General features: G+C 30.3%; 1 protein-coding gene across 1 annotated transcript in view; it reads left to right on the top strand.

Annotated features, from left to right (window-relative positions):
* The first annotated feature begins 469 nt into the window (after positions 1 to 469).
* LOC107453171 (neurotrimin-like) overlaps positions 470 to 24149 on the top strand; it is a 171647-nt gene continuing 147967 nt past the window's right edge. Inside the window, exon 1 of the mRNA XM_071185474.2 lies at positions 470 to 682. Coding sequence (XP_071041575.2) covers positions 619 to 682 — 64 coding nt within the window. The 5' untranslated portion in view covers positions 470 to 618. The remainder of the gene's footprint in view (positions 683 to 24149) is intronic.

The following is a 24149-nucleotide window of genomic DNA, read 5'->3' as shown; positions in this document are numbered from 1 at the left end:
GTTGTATTTGAGAAAACTTATGATGACAACCATGATTGTAACGCATATTAATATATGTGCTTAATTTTTGTAAGAATAGTGGTGATCAAAATCATTTAAAAATTAAGTTTATAAAAGAAAAATAGTGTATATTTACTACCACTTTAAATATGAAAATAAAATCTTCGGGAAAATCCGGAACAGTTGGCAAGTATGAGAATAGATTAACTCCTCCTGAATATTATCTAATATTGAAATAGCTCTTCTACCAATATTTCCACTTTTCCCGGCGTGAACGTGTGAAAGTTTACTGGCTACTAAATAAAAATTTTAATTTTTATTCTGTATTATTTATTCTGTGTGAGAAAAAAAAACTGAAACGATTTCCAAGGAGGTAGCAGAAATAAATGTTTGGAAGTTAGAGGGCGACGAAATGTGGCGCCACAGAAGTTGAGGAGGCACGTTTCATCCCGAAACTCCTGTTTGAAGTACACAGGAGTGTCTGTCTCCCACCTGTGTGAATAGTCGGGAGCACAACAGCCGGGAGTTACAGTCGCAGTCATCGGCGGTTATGTCTCTAATAGCGATAAAATTGCTATTTGACGATTTTGTTCAGAAAATATCGCGGCAAGCTTTTGCATGTATGGCCGCGCAGCTGATATCCTTCTCGTCTTCCTTCCTATCCTATCATTCATATCATCGGGTAAGATATATTTATTTATATTTAAATGAGAATTTTCAGATTTAAAATTCATAATGTCAAAAAATAAAAAAACTGAATGTTTTAGTGGTAGAATATGTTTATATTTTGTTGATTAACTCTCGAGATTTTTATTGTTTCTAAAACAATTAATGTCTTTTGTTCTTTATTTTGTATTCGTTTCATTATTCTTTAATAAATTAAATATTTTCTACATTTTTTGTAAACTTTGTGTGGTAAGGAACAAAAAGAATTTGTTTTGCATTATTATTAAACATAGTTTACTTAAATGAGAATTGTCAGATTTAAAATTCAAATTGTCGATGAAATAACTGTATGTTTTAGTGGTAGAGTATGTTGACGCTTTGTTGATTCGCTCTCGAGATTTTTCATGTTTCTAATACAATGTCTTTTGTTCTTTTATTGTGTAAGTCGATTTGTTTCGTTATACTTTATTCGTTTCCTTATTCTTCAATAAATTCACTATGTTTATTGTCTTTTTTAAAAGAATTTGTGTGATTATGAACATAATTTATATTGCAATAAAGATATTTTACTTAAATGAGAATTTTCAGATTTAAAATTCAAACTGTCAATAACATAACTGAATGTTTTAGTGGTAGAGTATGTTGACACTTTGTTGATTTACTCACGAGATTTTGTTTCGAATACAATTAATGTCTTTTGTTCATTTATTGCATTAGTCGATTTGCTTTGTTATTCTGAACTCTTTCTTCATTTCCTTATTCTTTAATAAATTCGCTATTCAACATTGTTTTCATTTAAACTTTGTGTGGCTAAGAACATAACTTCTTTTTAGTGTAATTTTCTTTTTCAAAGCTTGTTCCTTTAAATCGTGAATACAGTTTTGCCATGTAAAATCATCCAAAACATTTGTTTGCTAAAAGAAAGATTGTTGACATAGAGCTAGTATAGAACTGTTTACATAAATCTCTCCGTACCGCCTGTTTGTTTACCTATAAAAGTATATTAAAACGTCTTTTTTAGATTATATAGAAAATTATCATAATGTCAATTGCCCTGGGGAACAAAGTTTTCCTACTTCCGATTGAATTTTTTTTATTTCGATTGAAAGTTCAGTTCATTAAATTTAACATTGAACCATGTTTTCAAATGTATAAATTTTATTTTCGATTGAATTTTTTATTTCGATTGAAAGTTGAATTAATTTAGTTTAAGACTGAACCATGTTTTGAAATGTTCAGTTCCTATTTTCGATTGATCTTTTTTTATTTCGGTTGAAAATTGAGTTCATTTCATTTAACATTGAACCATGTTTTCAAATGCATATGTCATATTTTCGATTGAATTTTCTTATTTCGATTGAAAGTTGAATTCATTTAGTTTAACATTGAACCATGTTTTCAAAAGTAAATATTGTAAATATTCTAATTTGTTTTACGCATAAACCTGCAGTTTTATATTGGGAAACAATTTTATGTGTTAAATTTCATGAATTTATCGATCTTTAATAAATTAAATATATTAATAAAACATCTTCGATTAAATTAACTAAAAAACATTATATATAATAAATTAGTTCAATTTTAATAAACGTTGTCTACCTGACAGGTATTAAAGTTTTTGTATGCTGTACTATTAAACAGAGATTGGGGTGATGAGATTACAATTTTGTAATTATTATTTTACCAACTCAACCATAAATACTTCTCGAAATGAATAATTCAAGAAAATAAATATTTTTGAGCTTTTAAAATAATCTTGACAATCACTCCTCACCTTAGTTCATTATTAATACTTAATCAATTTAATTTTAATAGTAATACTCATTATGTGATACATATAATTTCCTCTATTAATTTTTTATTTCATTGTGAACTTAACTAAAACATTTGTAAAAGAACATACGCTTAGTAGGGCGATAAAAAGTAACATATAGTTTATATTTCTTCTACATTGTAATTTTAATTTTAAATAATTAATCGAAGAAAATTTTGCTCTTAAATCTGCTTCTTTTAGACGAATTTTAAAAACAGTAATTCATCCCTACCCTCAGTAATTTTTCATTCCTAACAAAAAAATCCTTAAAAGCGTACTCAATTACTATTTACCATTGCTAAATAGTTGAAACACATTTCTCTAGCTTTTCAATCTAAAACTAAGTTTCATATAAAGACAGATTTTACTATAACATAAAACATATTCAGAAGAGAAAGAAAAAACAGATAATTGTGACTAATAGTTAAAATTATCTGTATCTAACAGCATCTATAATCGAATTTTTCAAAATGTTCGTTAACCAGGAGCTGATAGTTGGTTCCTCCTTTGCTTGATCAGGGCTGAAAGCTTATACATATCGAGGCGGATAAGAGCGAAACCTGGTACGAAATACATTTCATTTCAGCTTCTTTTTAAATATATATATATATATATATATCGACCTTATCAGAATATATATTTATAAATTAAATGCTGATTTATATGACAAAACCACAAAATGCAATGCAGCTAACGTCTATCAGATATTCTTTGAAAACTACAAAAAAGATATAAAATTCAGACCAATAGTCAATCACTTCACATCCGACGATTCATATCACAATTATCAACATAAATAATTATTCACAGACAGCATCAAATTCAACAACAATACTGAAAACCTGATCAGCGTTTACCCACGTTGACCATCAAACTTCATTCAGCCACACATAGTTTAGAGCAAGCTGATCCTTATAATTTCCATTATTTTTATTTACTCAAGCAGGGTGCTTGATATCTGCTAACAGCCACCACATAGACAGCTGACCTCATAAATTCCTAAAATAACTATTTTAACAAACATGATGAATGGGATAGGGTACCCACCCAGGTACCCAGCTCAACAAACAAAAAAAGAAGAAGATATATCTGCTACAAACTAGGCGTAAATGAATAGCTTAAAAAAAAGATTTATTCCCCCCCCCCAAAAAAATGAGCAATAACTGAGGTAGTTTAACCATCAGCTTTACCGCTTTACCGTCTCACCTTCACCACTTTGCCTGTTGGTATACGACGATATTTTTCGCTGTTTATTTGGAGATTCGCAAGGTTTGATTGTAGTATTTGTATCAGATTTTCAACTTGAATGGGAGGGGGGAATGAAAAGTTTGAATAGTGAATAGAATCACTTGATTAGAATCGCCGATCCAAATTCGAATCGATTGATTTTAATAGTGATTTTAATTACTTGAACCGAATCTCTGATCTGAATATTTTAAGAAACATATTCGTATCTCTGATCAGAATCACTTATCAAAATCACTCGATGCGAATCAGTGATGACCATGGAGATTATGGCTCCTCAATTTCGTGCCTAACGAAATGATTGTGGTCATGGGAGTTTGCGTAACACGGATAAAAAAACAACGAAAACCTCCCTGGACCATTTCATTGGGAGGTGAGAGCTCTAGCCTCTAAGCCTGTGTGACTTGCTAAACTATTACTGACGCTAGGGATGGTTAACTATCATTTTTCTAAATTATTTTTTTTCTCCTTTTTCAGAGATTCAGTTTTTGTTTCTGATAATTATTCCAAATTAAAATCATAAAACTGAAAGTTGAGCTCTTTATTACAAAGTAATCCTTTTTGATGCAATATTTTAAGAAACATATATTTAATTCGGTAAAAATCTTAGGGAGAGAAAACATACAATTTTGAATATTTTTCGTGTCTTTTAGAGATTAACCTTTTGTATCTGATAATTATTCCAAATTAAAATCTTAAAACTGAAAGTTGAGCTCTTTATTATAAAGTAATCCTTTTTGATGCAATATTTTAAGAAACATATATTTAATTCGGTAAAACTCTCAGGGAAAGAAAACATATAATTTTGAATATTTTTCTTGTTTTTTAGAGATTAACCTTTTGTATCTGATAATTATTCCAAATTAAAATCTTAAAACTGAAAGTGGTTTATTTTCATTGTAAAGCCATCGTTTTCCTGCAACGTTTTATGAAACATAGATTTAAATCGGTATCTTAATCGGTAAAAAATCTTAAAGGGAGAAAAAATATTTTTTTTCCCAGCATTTTTCTTCTTTTCCAAAGATTTAAGATACAACGTTCTGTTGATGTTACTTTTAGAAACACCGGAATACGGTTTGTTTACATTCGAAAAGGAGCACGTGAGAAATTCAGTTTCATTCCTTAAAATAGAAATCAAAAATAAACTTTTCTTCTCATCTCAGTTACTTGAAGTCAGAGAATATTTTCTTTTCTAAAAAACTTTAAGAATGGAAAATTCAATTCTTAATTTTTTCCTGCAGAAAAACTTTAAATAACGTGAAAAAGTAATTAAATAAATAAAAAAAGACATTCAAAACCTTGTAAAACAATCAGCAAAAATAATTTATTTTAAAATGGTTCATACTTTGTAAAAGCGTTGAATTAAAGTTAGAACCTATTTATGTTCTAACTTTGGCTTCGAGCAAGCAGATATTTATTTTTGATACACACTACTTTTTACTCTTCCCGGTAATAAGCTAGTATAAAATGGCATTTTTACCATTTCGCACTTTTTTCTTTATACGTACAAATATTCAGCCCTGCTTTTCAAAACATATTAAAAATTTCAACTCCCTCCTTCCCAAATTAGTGTCTACATTTAGTTCAAAATTTTTTTAATTCAATCGACAACAGTAAAATTATCCTCTTAAAAGAAAAATATAACTTTAAAACATAAACATAGCTACCACTAGAAATTTGTTTTACAAAAAGAGTCGGAAGATTGCTGCCCTGCTAATGGAAGAGTTATTGCAAAATGAGGAATAGCTTAAGAAAGTGTGAGCCCAGATTTTTTTTTTTGTACGTTAATTTGTTACTGATTTAGGCAAAGATGCCAACTTGCTTCGGACAGCGGATAAATATTTTCGAGTGGGACTCTTTTAACCCGTTTTGTCCCTATTTTATATATTGAAATGATACAAAAAGTGGTATGATAGATTATCGAAATTAATTGGGTTTTCTACAGTTCATTCAAAAAGTCTTTGATAGATCAAAAAGTACTTGCTCCTTATAATTCTATATCTAATCAGAAGTAACTAAATCATTGTGGCATCTGAGAATCTTTTAATTCACCCAGATAAATGAAAATACTGAAAGAAGTTTCCCACCACAATGAATGTCTTTGAAAAAAGGAACTGTCCTATATATATGACGCTGGGCGTCAACCAGTTAATGTATGATTTTTGATTCGGGGTTTGTCGCTCCAAATACAATGGGAGCCAGGGCGCCAAATAGATTTTAAACTTTCAAATTTTTAAAAAAAAATATAGGTAGATGTGTTTGCTCTGGGTGGCTTCGACTTATACCTTTTGTGTTGGACCCTTTCAGTAATGTATTTTTTTTTAGTTTTTCTCGGGCCACTGCACAGAAATTTCCAATACTTTTGGCATTTATTCTGCCACAGATCACGATACGGAAATCTCTCTTGCGTACTCGATTTATAGGAATTTTACTTAACACTACTACTAGATATCTCAAAGGCCTATTAGCTACGCTCCTTTGTGACAGTCGTGTTGTTGAACAGTCGTGTTGACAGTCGTGGAGATTTATCTTGTAGTTCTATACCGTTTTTTAAAATAATTTGTCGAAGCCGAAGCAGTCGGCATCTCTGCATTACAGTACGAGTTAACGATTTAAAAGTTTATATTAAACGCTACTTGGTTTCTGCTCTTTCGTGTTGAGGCCTTTAAAACGTTTGCAAAATTTTCTAAGTTCCAAAAATTTTAGTCGATAATTGTCTACCACTCTATAAGATATTTTGCAGGAAGTGTAGTAGTTGGTAGCCATGGTTAATATGCAGAGGCGCCAACTTGCAAAGCTTTGCGATATAATTTTTTTTATAGTAGTTAAAAAATTTGCTCTTTAATACTCGATTCTTGGTTTGGAAAATTTAATGTAAAGATTATTTTTCCCACCGATACTTTTACGTATTTCAAATGCTCATAAGAGACGCCCCAATTCTACAACTCTTTCCATATTTGCCTACTTTACCGATCTGCAAATAAGTAATTTTTTTTTTTTTTTGATGATCGTAAAATAGTTGTTGATGAGAAAAAGACAATTTTCACTATCACTTAAACCGCAATAAGACAACGATTCTATAATATGCATGGGTGAAAGCGAGACGGAAAAGAGGAAAAACTGGTAGTAAAAACATTTTAGTTTTACCTTATTTTTGGGAGGAGTAAATCTTTTCGCTTTTTTAACAATATAAACGTTTTCTCAAGAAAGATGCAGTTTTATATCTATGCTATAATTGTAAAAAAACAATTCTTGGTACTTACAGAAGTTTAATGTTTCTCAAAAAAAAAAAAAAGAGGCTAGAATAAAATGCCTTTCGTACCAGTTTTTACTCTTTTTCGTCTTGATATATATAGGCTTTCAGGCCTGCTAATAAGTACTTTTTAACCATTTAAAATTAATGGTTGTTAAAATTATAATAAATTGAATTCATTAAAGCAGCAAGAATAAAGCATGAATGCAAGACTTGTGTCTCCACATTAAATATAAATATAAAATCTCCCTAAAAATCTGGAAGAATCGGATACTTTATATTTCGTAATAAAACTTTGCTAAAATTATAAAAATAATTAAATTACTCAAGTTTTAGCGTTCCTCATCGATAACTTAATACAGATTTCGAGAAAGCGGAAGTAATTGGCATCATAACAACTCATTTCCTTCAAACTGGCGAAAACAATATTTCTTATAATTTTCTAACGGATGCTGCAACCTCTAGATATACTCATAAGATATTGCCAAATTTTTAAAAAAAATTTAAGTTGTGTCACTTTCATAACTTTGGTTTAGTAAATATTTAACACAAATGAAAATGAAATAGTTTTTCGGTGCATTTAAATTTTTGTAAAACTGCGAAATGAAGTAAATTATAGTGTCCAGAAAAGCTCCAACAACTACGCTGCTGAATATTTTATTGAGTCGTAAGTGATTGAAAATTAAAGCTTTCAAATTTTTTGGTAATTTTGTCTACATTTTAAGACTTTCCCCAAGAGAGCTAAAACTAAGTCGCGTTTCTTACAAACGTTTACATCATTTATATGCAGTGGTGTGTAAAATAACTGTAAATCAAATTTACAAAACAAAGAACAATACATCAAAACATAAACTAGAAGAAATTTTGCCATAAACAGGGATGCCATAGGCGACTGAAATCGTAAATAGTGGTAGAAACTCAATTCATTTTTATTTATTTATTATCTTTTTAATTATTCAAGCGCAACTACCACGTGGACTTACAGTCGTTGACTTCCCTTTCAATTGTAAATTAAAGAAAATATCCTATAAGAGACTGCTGTAAGAAGATGATAGGTTTCATTTCTTTCAATAAAATTTTGAAATTTATTAGTTACCACTTTTTGTAGTTTTAGTCGCCAGTGACAACCTTGCATAAAACTAAGCGTAGAAAGTTGACAGTCCTGTGCAAGTGTTATTCTTCACTATTGTAGTCTCTGAAAGTAATTTAATCAGGCATTTTGAAACTGGTTGCTTGTAATTTTACTTGAATTTGCTGGGTGTTTCATAACAACTATCATTATTCAAAATTTTTTTTTTTTATATATATAGATTTCTAATTTATTCTTAAGTATGATTTGCGTTTTAAAGTTATATTCTCTTGAATATTTAAAGAGGTAGTATATCTACGCCTTATCTTTGCATTTTTGTTTTAATAAATTTTATTTTTTATGGATTTGGTCACCTCTATTAACAAATATATCTGACTTGATAATCGTGTTGTGGAGTTTTTATGAGCTGGCGAAATAAAACCTAATTCAGTCTTAATTTCTCTACCACTTGAAATATTAGTGGAGTTAGAACCTCCGAGATGACATCTTTGGGGGCCGGGCTCCAAATTAAAAAAAAATCATGCAATAAGATTTGAATTGTATTAATCTTCATCCTTCTTTAGTAATGCTAGCTGGGCATCCCAGCCATCGTGACTTACTTAGCATAAGATGACAAAAATTACATAAAGCAATGAGGTACTTATTATCTGAAATTCTTTTATTCAAGTGGTAGCGTTTTAACTCATTTATATCTATCAGAAACTCTTTCGCATACCTGCCAACTTTTAATCCCTTCCATTATTATTCTTCCCAGTGGTATTAAAATGGAATTAAAACTTCAATTTTAAGCAAACAAATACGTTGTATTTGAGAAAACTTAAGTTGACAACCATGACAGTAACGCATATTAATATATGTGCTTAATTTTTGTAAGAATAGTGGTGATCAATATCATTTAAAAATTAAGATTGTAAAAGAAAAAATAGTATATAATTACTACCACTTTAACCCTTTCGCGCCGACTGTCACAAATACGTGACAGCATAAAACTGTATCAATCATGGTAAAAATATTAAACTGGTAATCAAAGTATTTCCTTAGCAGTTTATTTGTGGGCGGAGTTATAATTGTTTGATTTATTTAATTCACCATTACTTTGTTCAAAATAAAACTATATAGTTATACTTTGAACCAACATTGATTATATATATGATTAAACTAACAATAATTGAAGCTAAAGCAAAGTAAGTCTGTCAAATTAGAAACGACTACATTTAAGTTACCGCTTTTTATTTAATTACAACTTGATTCCGATTTTGTACGAATGCTTTTCTGAATCACCCGTCCCCAAGGGGTTAAATATGAAAATAAAATCTTCCGGAAAATTCGGAAGAGTTGGCAGGTATGCTTTCGATTTTACTTTTTGAGCTCCAATGACACCTATATGGAGACATCAAAAGTCACCACTTTAAAACTTAAAAATATTATTTCCCAAATAATTAGTAACCCCTTATTTTAATAATTTTAGATATTATATAAAAAATATTCTTAGCAGTACAAACGAGTTTTTTGTCATCTTATGCTAAGTAAGTCACGATGGCTGGGATGCCCAGCTAGCATTACTAAAGAAGGATGAAGCTTAATACAATTCAAATCTTATTGCATGATTTTTTAATTTGGAGCCCCAGCAGTACAAACGATAGGGCGTAAAACCTCATACGCTTACTCAGAGATGCCAACTGCTCCGGACATGCCAAAACAATTTTAAAAAATGGTAATTTACTACAAAGTAAAATTTGCAATTTCTTGACTAATTTTGCTTGCTTTTTAAAGGGTAGGGGAGAGTGGGGTCAATTGTAACAGGGTACGATTGAAACAGAGCAAAAATTTCGAGTGTCGGGTTCTAGATTTGGTTCCTAGGTGGCGCACAAGGTGTATTTAATAAATCTACATGTACACCTCTGCTGGCAACCATTTTTGTGTACTTTTGAAACAGTTACATCACAAAAGAAATTTTCACGCTACGTAAGTACTTTTTTTGGTATTAGAATATTATATTGTAACAAAGTAATTTTGTTTTAACAAATAAAAATTATTAACCGAATATGTAAGTGGACACCTTAATTAACATTTCAAAAAGAAAAGATTAGTTTTGTTAATTAACAAGCACTGTTTTTAACAAATGAAGCTGAATGGCGTCTTGGGGACGATTGTAACAATAAGTAAAGGGACGATTGTAACAGCTGAAAATAAATAATCTTATGTTACAAACCATTACTTAACTCTTTAAGAACTACCAATAGTTTCCTATATCATTTATATTATGTTGCATGTGCATTATTTTATTTGTCACCCTTCACAGCATAAATTAAAATTTTTAACCCCTTAAAATTAAAAGTTTATCCCTTTAGGTCTCTGCTCATTATTATTTTTACTCCTAAAATATCACTACTATTTCGATCAATAAAAAAATATATCACAACTATGATAATATGTTTAATTAACTATGTTTTAGTTGAATTTATGAACTGTTACAATTGATCCCGTAAGTGGGGACAGTTGTAACAAGTGCACGACTGTCAAAAATTGTTAATAACTGATATAATAACATTTAAAATAAGGTATTTATTTTTTTTCTAGTAGAGGATAGTCTACTTTACTCGTCCGTCAATTAATACTAATAATATATCGGATTTTTTGTTAGTTAAAAATAGTTAAGTAAAAAATTTTACAATTGACCCCACTCTCCCCTATAGCATGATATAAGCACAACTAAATGGTGAATTAAATAAGCCTACCAATTATTTAGAAATAGTGGTGGATCAAAATCTACAAAATTGAATTTATTAAATCAAGAATCACAATTGATAAACTACCACTTTAAAATATATATTTGCTGTTCGGAGCAAGTTGGCATCTCTGGGTTACTGCAACGAGCGAACAGTTTAAATGATTTAGGATTTGCAAACAGCAGCTTAACTCTTTCAACCTAACCAGGACATTAAAGTCTCGTTTAAAAAATTGGTGGGTTACACGTGTCTCTGCCCCTTTCACAATCACCCAAATAGCCAATTTTTTTTTATTCTGACGTTGGCAAAATATTGTTATTTTTACCCTATGCGATCTATGAAAGTGACAAATTGTCTTTTTTGTCTGGAAAAGAAAAGATGAGTCTTTAATGGGATAAAATACTCGGAGTGCAAACCGTTTTAATCAACCCTTTATCACTGACTTTGCATTATGAGATACTTTGTAGGGCCAAAAAATATCGTTAAGAAAAAAAAAACGAAATGAAATTAGCACTTAAACTGAATTAGTAGCGTCGAAAGCAGAGGTTTCCAATTTTCTTACGGAACCCTAAACGATCGAATTTCGTTTGACGGAACCCTGACTGCTAAATAAAAGTTAATCAAAAGTAAACATATTATCTAAGAGAAAAACCTTCTTCAAATTAATAATGTGAAGAATGACATTTTTTTTTATTGTTTCATCAATAACAGGCTTAAAATTAGGTTTTTATTAGTTTTAGTTGATTAGTTTTTGGCTTACGTATAAATAAAATTAAATAAAATAAGCCAAATTATGGGTTTTGAAAACGAAATTTTATAAAATGAGAGAATGGTTATCGGGAAAAAATAATTAGTAATTCTTGAATTCCGTTATTTTTTTTTATTATAAAGGCAGATGAATAATACAGATACAATCATTTGCAAATACATATTTTTTTAGTATTTTATTCAATATATTGTTATAGGAAAAAAAGTGTAAATAAATATAATAATTTTTTTTTTCTTATTGGGCTATTACTTAATTTCATAAAAAATCCTAATTTGCAAGTAAATAATTGATCATTGGTCAAATACAAACTTATTACAGGTTTCAAAAATTATAACTGTATTTTTTTTAAAAAAAAATTCTAACTTACGGAACTCCTACGATCTTTCAATGAAACCTTAAAGTTCCGCGGAACACCGTTTGAGTACCGTTAATATAAAGCGACTACCATTTCAGTTTTGAAAAATATTACAAATGCATAATTTCACGTTAAATTATTTACTGATTTATGTATTTTAGTGAAGAAGAATGTCTTCGTTAACCCTTTGGGGACGGGTGATTCAGAAAAGCATTCGTACAAAATCAGAATCAAGTTGTAATTAAATAAAAAACGGTAACTTAAATGTAGTCGTTGCTAATTTGACAGACTTACTTTGCTTTTAATTTAATTATTGTTAGTTTAAACATATATATAATCAATGATAATTCAAAGTATAACTAAATAGTTTTATTTTGAACAAAGGATTGGTGAATTAAATAAATCAAACAATTATTACTCCGCCCACAAATAAACTGCTTAAGAAATACTTTGATTACCAGTTTTATATTTTTAACCTGATTGATACGGTTTTATGCTGTCACGTATTTGTGACAGTCGGCCCGAAAGGGTTAACTCGTAAAATATTTAAAAAAAATTACTTATTAAGTTACCAGTTTTATGTTTTTGAAATAAGTACACAAAGGATCACGAACAAAAACTTCGTGAATTAACTATAATCATATAAAAAATGCATAGCTGTGTCTTAAAACGAAAATCTCTTTTGTGAAAATGTAAATTTATAGTTCAGCCGCATTCTCTGTTCTTGGATCATAACTCACAATGGCTTCTCATTAAAATAATTTATGCGGTTCACAGCAATAATTCTTAAAAATAAATAACGCCAGGTTAATAAAAAACAAAATTTAAAGCTCTATAGTTTGTTTTTATGACGGAACAGTAACTCCCTCTACAGATGTTGAGAATGTATCTTTCTTTTTCTTGTCCACCTCTTTCGCATAATACGAGAAACAATCGTTTGGTTTTTATTTCAGCTAGAGAATCAGAGAAAAAGAGTGTTATCTTACACCGAAAGTCTCAGAGAACAAAGAAAAAGAGAAAGCATAATAAAAGAACGAACGTCGAGTCCCGAGAGTTGTAACTTCCGACATATGGGGCAGAAATAAAAGTTGTTTTTTTTTCCTCCTAAAGAAATCAGAGCAAAACAACTAAACTTACATTATTTTCAAGTCTTCTTTTTACTTTTCAGAATTCATTTGCTGATTTTTTATTAGATTGTCATCAGGCTTAGCGCTGGAGAACTTTCTTTTCGTAGATATTGCTTCATAATGGTTGTGTTTTTTTTCGTACGAAAAAAAACATTTTTTTTTCCATTCGAGTTAGTGTTTTTTTTATCTTTGTAAGCTATACTCGTATATTTGTGTAATATTTATTTATTTATTTGAATTTCATTTTGACTTTTCTTTCTGATTATGATTATTGATTTTATTATTTATTTTCTCTTACGGACTAATCTGTAGTTAAATGATTTCACTGCAATCATAATTAAATTTAATTATTAAATTATGAATGTAACAATTGAAATTTACGATTATAATGATGATAATCATAATTACAACAAATATTCATCAATGATTGAAAAGAATAATAACCAACATTTATATAACATTGATTTAAACCTAATATTGATTATAAATTATTAATTAATTAATTTTAATCAATATTAGCGATCGATATTGCGTTAGGCATAAATTATAGTATGTAAACGCAATATACGCTACACTTGATGTGATATAGAATAGTACCTTTAACCCTGAGCAACCTTTTCTCAGTTACCTATCTTACAATTTCTGGTTAAGACTCTTAGTCGACTTTTAGAAAAGTTGTTTAGATTTAAAGTTTAGTTCCTGAAGAGCTACTTGACTGATTTCTTTTAAATTTTGTGTTTTGTCATTCAAAAGTAAAAAGTTTAAAGTACTGAAAAAAATTGTATAATTCAATTTTTTAGACGATTATCAAATAAAATAATTGAAATTAAAAGATAATTTTTAAAATTATATTTTACATTAAGTTGTTTTTAGATAAACGAATTGTAAATTTTTAATTCTGTTAAAAAATTCTCGAGATAAAGTGAACGGTGAAATTAAAAGGGGAAATTATAAGGGATTCAAGATTTAGATTGCTCTCTTGCCTAAATTACTGGGAGCAAACTTTCCAGATAGCGACTCTTTTCTCATTTTGAGGTTAACTTGTGAAAAAAAGACATGTTTGTTCAGAGGAAGTACATAGTTGTGCCTGATTTCGGAACTAAAAATACCGTTTGCACTAATTTATAAACATATATAAGGTCTGGCGCTTGGAAAATTTGCGATTGTGTCCTAGTGCTTAAAATTCCGATCAGCGATCGACAGTTCGTAAATTACTCAGGGTGTTTGTATTTTTTGTTTTGAGCACTTTACGTTTAAATGATTTAAAATAGTAATTTTATCAATAATTCTCCACATAATTGTGCACCAGTTTCTGACAGCATAAAATACTATTCCAGGGTTCATTGGGAAAAAAATGTATGCTCATTCAGAGAAAGTGCGCTTTTGTGTCTTATTTCGTAACTTAAAATATCGTCTGCACTAACTAATTAGCATATTTGAGATCACTCCCTCGAACCTTTAAGATTGAGTCCTAGAAAGTGAAGATCCAATCACTAGATCGAAAGTTATTCAGGGTGGTCTGTTTTTCATTTTTCTTACGGTGCACCTTACAAAGCTATGCTTGGTTGTTATATGAATCTGGGACTTTCTAAATCAGTTTTGCCACGTAATTTGATTAGTTATACGGCCACTGAAGGGAGCTTAGAAAAAATTATAAATATTAATAACGAATGCATGATTATTATAGACAATGAAAGCACCAATATTGAATCAACAGTTCATTTAGAATCGCTAGACAATAATAATACATGTGAAAGGTAATGATTACGGCGACCTAGGCTGGTAGGGCCCATACGACAAATTCAAATGAAAACACATGGAAAATTTCGAAGTTAAAACAAACATTAAAATAAAGCAAGTCAGGGACAATAGAACCCGGGGGGGGCTTTAGCGTCCTTTCTAAGATTACAATTTTTCTCCCAATATATATGTGTAATGTAATGAATTATGTCTAAATTTAAAAAAAAATTAATTAGCGTCCTTATTTCGAGTGAGATTTAACAATTTCTTAGTGAAAAAACTGCTACCAAAGCATCCCTTACTATATTCAGGACTTATGAATCCAGTTGAGTAAAAGCCCAAGTGGTTAAAATAGTAGTAAAGGAATAAAAGTCATTCGGTAGAAAATCAGATGACATGTTTTATGATGTTGTAATGACCGGAGTAAACGAATCAGGGGTTAAAATGTCTTCAAGGGTTTGTTTAAAAATGTTGATCGCAATTTTCCTGCAGGCCAGTATGTTCGTCTTGATTGTTGTGTATATGGGGACAGCAAAGTGCCCGGAACCTTGGAAAATCTTTAATGCTGTAAACAATAGTTGCTCCACAGTATTGAATGATGCTGATTTTTTAAAAGAGTCTTTGCTGGTAGGTACCAAACACTCCGTGGCCAGTAAGAATCTGATTCAAGTAAAAATTTGCCTGCAAGTGTTTAAGGCTAGTGTCTTTAAAAAATTTAAAAGACTCTCATCCACTGTCGCTCATCTTCCAATCCTCATTCCAACGATTAAAAGCTATTTTTTTTATGTTTGTCTTATTCTAAGATTTAAACATGTATAAAAAAATACACGTAAAAAAATAATCATGCAGAATGATGGATTTAGTTACTAAACTTCACATTTAAAAAAAATAAAAAACATCCAGATATATGCTCTGACTCAATGGGGGAAATTATCAACTAGTTTTTCGTAAAGTCACGTCGTTCGTTAAGTTTCAACAAGTGTGATCATTTTGATCAATTATGTTTATGGTCGTTAAGTTTCAGCAAGTGTCAATATTTTGATAAATTATTTACAGTTTGTATTTTAAATAAAAAAGTTAAAGTGCGTTTCAACCTTTTCTGAGACACGCTTTATGCTATATATCTACGAATGGAAAATCCTATCATAAGTAATACCCCATTTTGGGTTACTCCTAGGTTTTACCGTAAATAGTCAGTAAAGGTCCGGAATGAAATCATATTAAAGCATACTTCTAACTTTTACCAAACGACTTTGATAAATCCTAGGTTTTACCAGTAAAACCTTAGATTTACTAGACTTTGAACTTTTACTGTATCATAGATACATAAATTCATGTAAGAGGTTTTGTTTGCTTAAAAAGGATAAAAAAAGTTCTATTTTATATTCTATTTTCTGCAAACAAATTGAATCTATTTTCTTTTTCTTTTCAAACAAAATATGTAATGCGTTTGGGAAACGAATTTTAAGGTTCGCTTCTTCAAACGACATCTGATTGAAACGAATTTATTTTCCAAGCGATTGAAATATTCTTCTCTTTCAAAGAATCCGTCTGTTTTTTATAATATTCTATAGATTTCGAAATAAAATCGAATGAACGTTTTTGTAAAAATGGATGAATTCAATTCTTGTAATAAATGAACATATTTAAATTCCTTCAGACTAATATCGCCAGTTTCGTTCTTCCTGATAACTGATTCAGTTTTTAAAGCAATCTGCATTAGATAATTTTTTAAAAATTATTAACGAAAATAATTTAAAAAATTAAATAGGAGATGCGAGTAGCACATTAAGTACCACAACCGAAATAACTTGTCTTGTAGAAAATGAACTTACAAGTTTGTTGCGAGGTTAAAGTTTATAAGCAAATTTATTTTCTAAAGGATTAACTTATTTTTCTTTAAAATAGTTTTTTTGTCTTAAAAATACTGGATTGTATATACTAGATAGATAATGTTAGATAGATAATAGAGCTAGATTAAATATACTGCATACATAGCACTAGACAGATTTTTAGTATAAATACAGATTCAATTCGAGATGTAGACTTACATATTTAAATTCATATATAAAGCTGGGGAACAATTTATTTAAAAATCTTATTTATCTTAGGATATTTTTGCTTCACTAATTTCAAATCTGATATCAGCTTCTTTCTGTAAATTTTTATGCCATTTAATAATACACTCCTTATCAGGATCCTTAAGTGGATACCAAATATTTCCACTTCTCTTCTACGTAGGAAGAAGGCGATAATACATTCCAGCTCTTGCTAACACAATAAAATAATTAGCAGTTCAACAAAAAGTCCAATCGTTCAAACTATTTAAATGTAATGATGGTTAAAATCAATTTAAATCAATTTGCTAAAATTAGAATCAAAAGTGTGATCGTAGAAATTTTGTTTCAACAATAATTGTAATTACAAAATCTTCCGTAAATTTAGGTAGAAAGCAGGTCCGAATTTTTAAATACTTTTTTTAAAAATATTTTCAGATTCAATTTTAATTAATTTTCAAGGAATAAATGTCATAAGTAAGAAACTTAAAATTGTTGGGTGGGGGGACAGCACACCTTGAATTAGTTCTGCACCGAAAACTCGACTTTAAATAAAACAGCGAATATGTGTTACAATTTCATTTAAAATATTTATCTCTACATGATGTTCACGATACATTTTCATTTTTTTCAGTACTTTTTTTTCCGGGGTAATTTTTTCCACACTTTTTTTACCAGGACTTTTTTTTTACCAGCGACCTATTTCTCCGGGAACTTTTTTGCCTACATTCCGTAAAATTTTATGATTGTAGTTTTCATGTTCAGATATACCTCGCAGGGAAAATAATATACAAAAAAATAGCGATTTTAAAATTAACAACTTGACGATTTTAAGCACCTTTTTGTTTAAGCAGGCCCATTGATATACATCTTTTTTCCTCCGTGATAAATCAAATTTTCAGAGACTTTCAAACTATATATTTTCAGTCCCATAAACGTAAAAAAGGAAGCATCTTTACTGCCCTGATTACCTCTCATTCCCCTGGTTACCAAGAAAGTTCCCAAAAAGAAAATATTCCAAATCTTCCGAACCACGAGGTCACACATAAAGATAAGGTGCGTCATCTTTAACGCTGAGGGAATGTCAATTATTTGCTATCGGCAAGGATTTTTTTCTTTTCGGAACCAAAAAGCTTCTTTGTAAAGATTTATCAGGATCGTCTCCTTATTCTTTGCGTCTTTTAGTCAAGTTCCGATTTTCTGCGACGCATTATTAGGCGGAGGTCCGTTGAATAAAATTCTTTGAGTTTGGGGTATTTTAGGACCAGATGGAGGAAAATTAAACGATGTCAGAATTTATTTTAAATGTGCCTTTTTTTAAACTCTGTGGTATGGAGTTTTCTACACTGGAGAGCCATGCAATCTCCCTTCCTCCTATATTTCCGAGTTCCTTTATCCGCTGTATTTACAGTAAACACAGTTATAATCGTTGTGTTTACAGTAAATAATGAGAAAGCAGCAAATAGGGAAGGCAGTGGTTATAGATTAATGGAGATCAAAAATAAACAAAACGTAAAAATAAACATAAATTTTGCAAAGATAGCAAACTTGGTTTGAGAAAAAAAAACTTTAAAAAAATTAATATTAGAATGAATATTGTTATAAGAAACTTATTACCTTTTCAACAATATCGAACTGCGATGGCTCAGGGGAGAGAGCATTCGCCTTCCAATGATGAATCCCAGCGATGGCTGGTCGATACGAATCCTCATCCGGCTTGCATCGACCACAGTGCTGACGTGAAATATCCGCAGTGGTAAACGGATTATGGGTTTGAGTCCCTTTACAGTCAGGCTACCAGTGGGAGGTTCTCGTGGTCTTTCTCTCCATGTAACGCCATCAAAAGTTAGTTCCATCAAAAAGTCCTCCACGAAGGCAAATTTCTCCCAATACTTGATCCAGGAGTTGAGTCCCTTTGTCTTCTCGCTAAATTTCAAGGCTGCGGAGTTGAACATCAGTAGTCGTAAACCCAAACATTAGGTCTGTTGTTCAACGACGGTAATAAAACCAAATAAAATACAATAACATTGACAATCGTAAACAAAAAATTAGGTTGTCGGTCCAATGTCAGCCTAAAAAGGAAAATAATGCTAAGTTTTTAAACTTACATTTGTCCCAGTCAGGGTTTGAAAAAACCCGGGGATTTCTGAAAAAAATCCAACCCGCCAAGGTTTTATTGAAAAAACCCGGGGGAAATTGAGTTTTATTTGAAAAAAACCCGGGGGAAATTGGGTTTTTTCATTTAGTGCTCATGAACTTCAAAATTTTACTGCGAAAATATTTTTTTTTATGAAATAGTGTCGTATAAGCTTAAAAATTGAAATAAATTCAAAAACTTTATGTAAAATGTATATTATAAAATTAAAATAATTTTAAATAATGCACTATCACTAATACATGATTGAATCTTTATTGTTAATTACACTAAGTTTTTTAACTTAAGCACTATAATATATATATATATATATATATATATATATATATATATATATATATATATTACATAACATATATATTACATAACATATATATTACAAAATTAAACTGGGATACATATTTAATGGTCTTCCATGCTTTTATAATACGATTAATAGAAAGTGAAATTAAAATTACGTGTAATTATAAGGAGTATCAGTTACTTGTCCCATTTCTGAAATATTTTTCCTTAGAAAAAAGACTTTTAAATCTTAAAAATAATATTTAAAAATCTTAAAAATAATATTTGAGTTTTTAACTGCATTTTAATAGTGATAATTCTCCAAATAGTTAAAAATTGTCTGCAGATGTTAAGAGTTAACTTTAAAAAAAAGTCAATTTTTTAATTTTTTATTATTATTATCATACAGCAGAGTGTCTACATTTCTCTCTTAGATGGTGATACACTTTTACAAGTTTTGTAGCTTTAACTATTCCTAATCTATTTCGTAGTTTACTCCACACCAAACCGAAAGTTGAAAGGTGTCTTTCGATAGAGGATGTTGGTGCTGTGTGTAAAGAAATTTTGTGGAAGCTTGGAATTTTTTTCATATTTTTTTTTTTTGCCATAAATTTCCACTCTTTTTTGATGAAAACTGTTGAATAACAGTGTTAAACATCACTGATTTTGGAGTATTCCGGATCGGAAGTTTTGAATGCCATAACACCTGGCAGAAATTTTTCATGATGCTTAGAAAGACAGTTTTCTGCTAATTGCTCTTGTTCATCATTTAAAAATTGTCTCCTTGTTTCGGGATCCAGGATGCATATGCTATAAAGGAGGTGACTGAACAGCCTGATGGAATCTTTTTACAAAATGTTTATGGGGTTCTAATTCATCCCACGATAATAAGTTAATACATATTTCAACAGCTTCTGAAATTGAAATGTTTTCTGATTGAAGCTTTTTTAAAGCTTCAGAAACAATTGATATCTGTTTTTCCAAATTGATAGTTTATTGGTAAAGCCCAACATTATTTAATATTTTTGACACATTATATTCTTCATTTTGATGTGTAAGAGAAATCTTTTGATATTTATGGTAATTATTGGCATAAGTTTTTACACGGTCACAATGTGAACTTCTGGTAATTGGAACATCAAGCAGTTTTTTCATTTGTCCATCCTGCTTGATGCACATTTCGAAAATATTTGTAACTTCCATGATGTGTCCAGTGAAGTATTAGGAGAAACTTCTTTTTCAACCAAATTTCAAAAAAACAATTTGTGAAAAAACCCACCAAAGAGCCCATTTGGCGAACCCTGGTCCCAGTGCAGAGAAGCTAACTTGCTCCGGACAGCAAATAAATATTTTCGAGTGGTAGTTTATTAATGTGTGATTCTTGGTTTAATAAATTCAACTTATTATGTTTTTATCCACCACTATTTCTAAATAATTCGAAGGCTTTTATTATCTGCCACTTTGCGATAGTTAGTCATGCTATGCCGCTTAAAATGTAAACAAATTTTGTCAAATATTTACAAATTTTAGCTTGTAGCTGTTTACCGCTTTATAAATTATTCTGACGCGTCCGGAGCAGTTGGCATCTCTGCAGTAGACAGAACATAAGTTTTACATTTGCTTTATACTATTTACATATAATAAGAAATTTAGTAACTCCTACAATTAAATTCAGATGATAATTTGAAAAATAAACTTTATTAACTTTACCTTAAACCTACTTTAACTAAATACTAAAGCTGACGTTTACGCGGTGAATTGCTTGCAACCATACGTGGCAATACTTTTACTTTCATAACTTGTAACGAAAGTTAAAATAAAGCATGCGTACTTTTACTTGTACTTCGACTCTTGAAATTTTACTTGTTTTCCGTTACTTTTTTGCGTTAAAAGAACAAGTATTTGTAACGAATATGTCAAAAGAAATCGTTTCTTTCTACCGATTTTTTTTAAATATTTCTCTCAAAAAATGTTTGAATTTTTTTTTTTTTTAAATTCATAAATTTAATGCATTTTATATTCTAGCTTACTTCTTTTTCAGAACACTTTTAAGGATTGCAATTTCCTGAAAGGGGGAAGGCGGTTCTTTTGAACACTTAAGATCTTTTTTGCAAAAGTCACTACAAATTCGAAAGAAATAACAAAATTTCAAAAGATTTGGTAGTTTTAACATCTTTTTATAAGCAAACATTGAATGCAGATTTCTGGTTTGGTTTTTGGATATTTTCAACGTTTAAAATTTCAATCAATTTTGTAACATTTTCCTGTATTTAAAGTTTTAAAAATTTTAATTAAAATTTAATGCATTTTAAATTTAAAAAAAGAATTTCTTGCATTTTTTAAATGAAAATTAAGGTTAATTTGAGTTTTTAGTTTTCCTCGAAATCTACTTTGAAATCTTTGCTTTTTTGTTATGTACTTGTACTTTTACTCGCTAATTTTTTAAAGTAACGTTGCCACGCATAACTGCAACAGGAATAAGTAGTGATAAACAAGTCAAAAGTAACTAAATCTGGACGGCCAAAAAGCAAGTTGTTTTCAAATATAGAAATCATGTCGCCTTTTTTTAATAATACATCTACAAATAACTAAAACAACTTTTCATTTCAAACTCACTAAAAAGACTTAATATCGTTAATATCTTACGAAATGTTGCAGATTTGAATTCAGAAATTATATTATTCACTTCTTTAATTAACACGTTGAATGCCACGCTAATTTTACATGGCTTGCTCGTCTGGCTCCGCCTTAAATAACTACAAACTAAATTTGCAAATATAGACAGATTTTGCTAGTTTACAAAAGGTTTAGCATGACATATCTGCAAAAAGTGGTGAATTATATATGCCTACGAATTGTTTAAAAATAGTGTTGGATAAAAATGTACTAAATTGAATTTATTAAACCAAGAATCACAATAATTATCTATATTTTGAATAAATTTTCTGCAATTCCATAAAAGAGTGTAAATTTAATAGTTCTATATCATGTTATACAATGTCTGCCAGCTGTTTTTCGCTGCCTATGTGAAAAGTCAGTGTCAGCAAGCGGTGGCAGACGCAGCCTAAATGTAATTTCAGTGTCAGCCACCGGTGGTTGACGCGGCATAAATGTAATTTCTGTGTCAGCCACCGGTGGTTGAAGCGGCCTAAATGGAAAGTCCAGTGTCAGTGATGGCTGACGCGACGCTCAACGTGTTAAAAAGAAAATTATCTGTTAGAAAATATTTCCTCGCACAATAAGCAGCTGTTAACTGTCTAACAGGAAGTAGTGCTGAAGGTAAGGAGCTCGAGATTTATTTTTGCTTACATTTGTATTGATACCGACATCCATATTGAAGGAAAATAAAACAACCCCAGTTTCAAACTTTTACCGTCACCATAAATATTAATAGATTACGGATAACCATTTGACAATTCATCGTTACGGTTTCCTGTAAATATTATCCAAGTTCATCTAAAGATATAAACAATTAAAGAAAAAGCAATTATATATAAAATTTAGTAAAAATAAGAAAGTGGTAACAAAAATATGTCTAAAAATTTGTTTAATTTAGAAATATTACTGGTCTGTATTATTTACTTGTCAACCACAGCAGATTCAATTCTCTGTAATATATGATACATTTATCTTTATTAATTTTAAAAATTCGCCAGATTACACTAGTTCCCTAGCAGGAACTTCCCAAAACTTTATATCAAGTCAAGTACTTTTAAAATAATATCATGACTTAAGTTGTACAACACAGTATGCTACTTCAACTGCCTTAATTTTCTCCAAATACCTTTGCCATAAGTTGCAGTTGCCCTAGGGTAGTGTTTCCCAAAGTGTGGGGTGTGTACCCCCAGGAATACGGGAACAATTCAGCGGGGGTACGCGTTCTTATGCGAAATATCTTGCAACAAACGAAAATTTAAAAAAAATATTATTTCGAAGCAAAGCTAGCCATAAAAATTTACGATTACGTATTTTTCTATTCGCTATTTTTTGCGGAGTTAACAGTTAATAATTAGTGGTGTCAACAGCAAATTGTGATTTTTAATTTTTGTGCATTTCTTTTATCACAGCAAAAAACAATATAATCCGCCGACCGGTCTGTGTAGGGGGCAGGGAACTGTCCTTGCATCAGAAGGGTTCTGGGTTCGAATCCCGGGCAAGGCATTGATGCTTCTTTCTCTCTGTGTGTTCTATGTCCTTTCTCCTTTGCGTGTGTGAATGGGACCCGCCCTATAAACGGTTTTGTGGTTGTGTGAATGGTGTGGCAGAAGTCGAATCCTTGGTCATAGATGGCGCCACTGAAAAACAAGAACAATCGCATCCCCTCTGCCTAAACAGGCATACGACAAAAAAAAAAAGTATCAGCCTTCTTACGGATACAAATAAACTTATTAGCAAAACTTGTACCAAAAAAGAAAAGTAAAAAAATACATAAATTTTTTTATTTATGATACACAGCATTACGAAAAATTTAGAAAAGGGTACATAAAAGTCAAACACAGCCGGAGGGCAAATATAGATTTAGAGGTTCAGTGCCAGTTAATGAGGGCAGGTACCTCCTCAATAACCAGATCGAGTCTAGTACTTTTAAAATAGAATTTTGGTTCAAGCGCATAACTGGTTTCCTTTTAAAATAGTGTGCGCAGACTACTTATAAAATATACGTGTTGAGGCTTTCTGATAGAGGTGATGCCAATGGTCGGAAGTTGAGCACTACAAGTAGTGAAACTACTGTAGTTGCTGCTTATTTTCGTAGTTTGTAGTGTAGTGTGCTACCAGTGTGTAGTGTAGTGTAGTGTGTTTTTTGCAATTTTTGGCTACTACTTTTTACGTTAGTTTAGTATATGAGCAGGGTTCAAACACAACTAATT

The sequence above is a fragment of the Parasteatoda tepidariorum genome, chromosome 5 (assembly GCF_982258835.1).
Source record: "Parasteatoda tepidariorum strain Cologne lab strain chromosome 5, Ptep-v5.0, whole genome shotgun sequence".
NCBI classification, from domain to species: Eukaryota; Metazoa; Arthropoda; class Arachnida; order Araneae; family Theridiidae; genus Parasteatoda; species Parasteatoda tepidariorum.
This window is presented reverse-complemented; position numbering and strand designations above follow the sequence as displayed.